The 3,580-nt window shown below is 58.1% G+C and overlaps 1 protein-coding gene and 1 pseudogene across 1 annotated transcript; both read right to left on the minus strand.

Annotated features, from left to right (window-relative positions):
* Positions 1–6: 6 nt before the first annotated feature.
* Positions 7–2,885, minus strand: LOC113223120 (protein shisa-7; the record flags this gene model as incomplete). Its single annotated transcript, XM_026452689.1, has 1 exon — positions 7–2,885. A coding segment is annotated over one exon (641 nt), but the record flags the coding sequence as incomplete, so codon positions are not given.
* LOC111521189 lies at positions 1,276–1,977 on the minus strand (annotated as a pseudogene).
* Positions 2,886–3,580: the final 695 nt, after the last annotated feature.

The following is a 3,580-nucleotide window of genomic DNA, read 5'->3' on the forward strand; positions in this document are numbered from 1 at the left end:
GGAGATGATGACACCAGGGCTATGGTGGATCCTAGTGGGTGGTGACAGCACTGGATCCCATGGATCCTGGGAGATGATGACACCAGGGTTGAAGTGGATCCTAGTGGGTGGTGACAGCACTGGACCTCATGGATCCTGGGAGATAATGACATCATGGTTGGAGTGGATCCTGAGAACTGATAACATAATAGCTATGGTGACTCCTGGGACATGAAGACACACGGTTAAAGTGGATCTGGCAGGTGATGACATCATGACACTATTGGGTGTAATGAATTCTGGGATATGATGACACCATGGTTGAAGTGGATCCTGGGAGCATGACACCATGGTTCTGTTGTGGGAGGTGATGACACCAAAATCATGAGGGATTATGGGAAATGGTGGCATCATCAGTCCTAGTGGATTTCAGTAGAGGATGTCTGTGTCAGGCATAGTGGATTCTGGAAGGTAATGTCATCATTGGTCATGGCGGGATCTAGGAAATGATGACATCGTCAGCTGTGGTGGCTCCTGAAAGATGATGACACCGTGGTTGTGAGGAATCATGGAGGGTGGTGACACCGTTGGCTATGGAGAGTCTTGGGAGATGGTGACACCATTAGTCATGGTAAATCCTGGAAGAAGATGTTACCATAGTTGGGGGTCATAGGGAATCCTGGGAAAGGATTCCATCCTCAGACCTGGGTAACACTTGACCCCGGGTGCAGTGCCATCATGAGTGGCGGGTATTGTGTGGTGCTGACAGTGTCAGTGAGGGCAACAGTAGGTGTACCTCAAGCACCTCCCCCCAGTAGAAGGCTAGGACTTTGTTGACAGAGGTGATTGTCTTTAGATATGGCAGAACGAAGAGTGAGGCCAGGCTACAGGACACCTGTGAGTGCCAGGACTCCAGGATCCTGGGGATCCAGAGTGGCCTCCTGGGAGCAGAAGGGCATCTGGATGTTCTGTCTCCCAGGAGTCATAGCACAGGTGTGGGATCCAAGGCCCCATTTCCTCTCAGAGGGTCTAGCAGAGATCCTGCTGGGCATGTCCCTTGGGTTTGGGGAGGGAGCAACCAAGCTAAGTCATGGTGGGACAAGGCAGTAACTCTGGTGACACCATCAATACCGATGGCCTCCCAGAGTGGGCAGTGCCTCTGAGGAGGAAGCTCTGGTGATGCCATCACAGCACTGGGGTAGGGGGTTCACTGCCAACAGCCTACACCGACCATCATCTCTGGAGGAGGCCCTCCACATGGGCGGCTCCCCAGCCATGCTTCCTTCAGACAACATCTCAGGACAGGGCTCCTCTCTGCTCTCTGGCATCTTCCCTGGGGTTGTCCTGGACTCTGGGCCTGCCCTGCCTTCTACAACATGGTGGCAGCAATGGAGGCCTCTCCTCGTGCCATCTCAGAGCACGTAGCCTCTGGGCGAGAGCGCAGAAGGGGCCTCCTCCTGGAGAGGTCCCAGAGTGGGTGGTCATCTCTGGTGATGACATCACAGGAAGAGGCACGGTCCCTCTGATGACGTCATAGGGCAAGGCACCTTCTCTGGTGATGGCATCACAGGAAGGAGGCAGGGTCCCTGTGATGATGTGGTGAAAAGGAGACCTTAGGTCTAGTGAGGACACAGTTGGTGAGGCATTTTCCCCTGCGACGTGTCCCAGGAAGATGGCTTTGTCTGTAATGACGACATCATGGGACAGAGGCACCTTCTCTGCTGCAAAGACACAGGGAGAAAATATCTTCCCCATGGCGATGATGCCCAGAGAGGCCGTGGAGTTAGAGGCGACATCATCCAGGTGAGATTGTCTCTGCAGTGACACCACAGGATCGAATGTCATGGAACAAGGCATCATCTCTGTTATTACAGCACAAGAAGGAAGCCTCTGAGGACATCATAGAACATGGACATGGCCTCCAGCGAGGACCTCACGGGCCGGCCTCTTCCTCTGGGATGACCTCATGGGAAGGAGGCTTTGTCCCTGTGATGACATCACAGAACACAGACATTTTTGCTAGCGACGACCTCACGGGCCGGCCTCTTCCTCTGGGATGACATCATGGGAAGGAGGCCTTGGCTCAAGCAGTGACGTAATAGGAGGAGGAATCTTGTCTGCCAGGACATCCCGGAAGGAGGCTTTGACTCCTGTCCAAGGGCCGATCTGGGCCCCAGGCCCCTGGCCTGTGTGCGCCTGTGTCGGGGGATCCAGGCTGGGACGGGGGGCCCGGGAGGCCGCAGCCCCCCAGCCCCGGCCCTGGCCTCAGACAGTCACCTCGTTCTTGCTGGCCGTGCGCAGGTGCTGGGGCAGGTGGTGGCCCGGGATGAACTGCAGCTGCTCCAGCGTGCCCTGGCGCTGGAAGGGCGGCCTGCGGGCCAGCGTGCCCCCGCCCCCGCCGGCGTCGGACATCCAGGCGGGCTGCGGCGAGCCGTGCAGGGCGTGGTGGTGGTGGGCGTGCAGGCTGGACGGTGGCGGCAGCCCGCGCAGCGGTGTTGGGGGCCCCCCGGGCCCCAGCAGCAGGTTGGAGTGCGAGGCGGCCAGGCTGGCCCGGGCGGTGGGGTCGGGGGGCAGCGCGGGGCTGCGCGGGGGCGACAGCAGGTGCTCGCGACTCTGGCGCAGGGCCTCGGGCGAGGACAGCAGCAGGTGTTCCTGCGACACGAGGCGCGCCCGCGGCAGCGTGAACTCGTAGCGCGAACGGCCGCCATCGCCCAGCAGGTGCTCCTGGGACATGACCCGCCGGGGATTGGGCGCGGGCGCCAGGCCCAGCTCCTCGGGGCCGCCCCAGGCCTCCATGCGGTAGCCGCCCCCGGTGCCCGGCCGCCGCAGCGCGTGCAGGGGCAGCGTGCCGCGGGGCAACTCCACGGGCCGGCGCTTCAGGTAGGCCTCGTCCAGATCCTTCTCGGCTGCGGGGAGAGGGGGAAAAGCCACAGCGGTGGGTCCCCTGCGCATCCAGAGCCCTCCCCCTCCCACCTCCTCACACCCCGCTCCCATGCAGGTCTGTCGCCCCACAAGGATCCCGGGCATCAGGTTAGCTGTGTGGCCAAAATGCAGATTCCCAGGCCCAGCCCACAATGCTGGGTCAGTAGATGTGGAGGACCTCGTATTCTTCCCCCCACCGCCTCTGCCTATCCCTTCTTTTGGGAGTAGAACCCAACCCAACTCTTGCTTTTGGGGAACCGCGGATCCCCTCTCATCCTGCAGCAATGTGACTCACACTTGGAGTTGTGACCTGTAACGTTGTGAGGTTGATTTTGCGGGTAGTGAGCAGCATTTTGAAAAATGAAATCAAATAGACCAGAAGAGAAAACTATCAGAAAGTGTTTATGTAATAAGGGAATCAGGGGTAAGTGTTGGTTCATAAAATTCTTACTTCAGACGTGTGTGTGTGATTGAAATATTAAAGGATGAGATTTAGTTTAAAAGAATCCACCAAGGTCAGGCGAGGTGGCTCACTCCTGTAATCCCAGCACTTTGGGTGATTGAACAGGAGGGTCTCTTGAGCCCAGGAGTTCAGGACCGACCTGGGCAATATAGTGAGACTCCATCTCTACAAAAAAAAAAAATTAGCTAGGCCGGGCGCGGTGGCTCAAGCCTGTAA

Source organism: Piliocolobus tephrosceles, unplaced genomic scaffold, assembly GCF_002776525.5.
Source record: "Piliocolobus tephrosceles isolate RC106 unplaced genomic scaffold, ASM277652v3 unscaffolded_38885, whole genome shotgun sequence".
In the NCBI taxonomy this organism is placed as follows: domain Eukaryota; kingdom Metazoa; phylum Chordata; class Mammalia; order Primates; family Cercopithecidae; genus Piliocolobus; species Piliocolobus tephrosceles.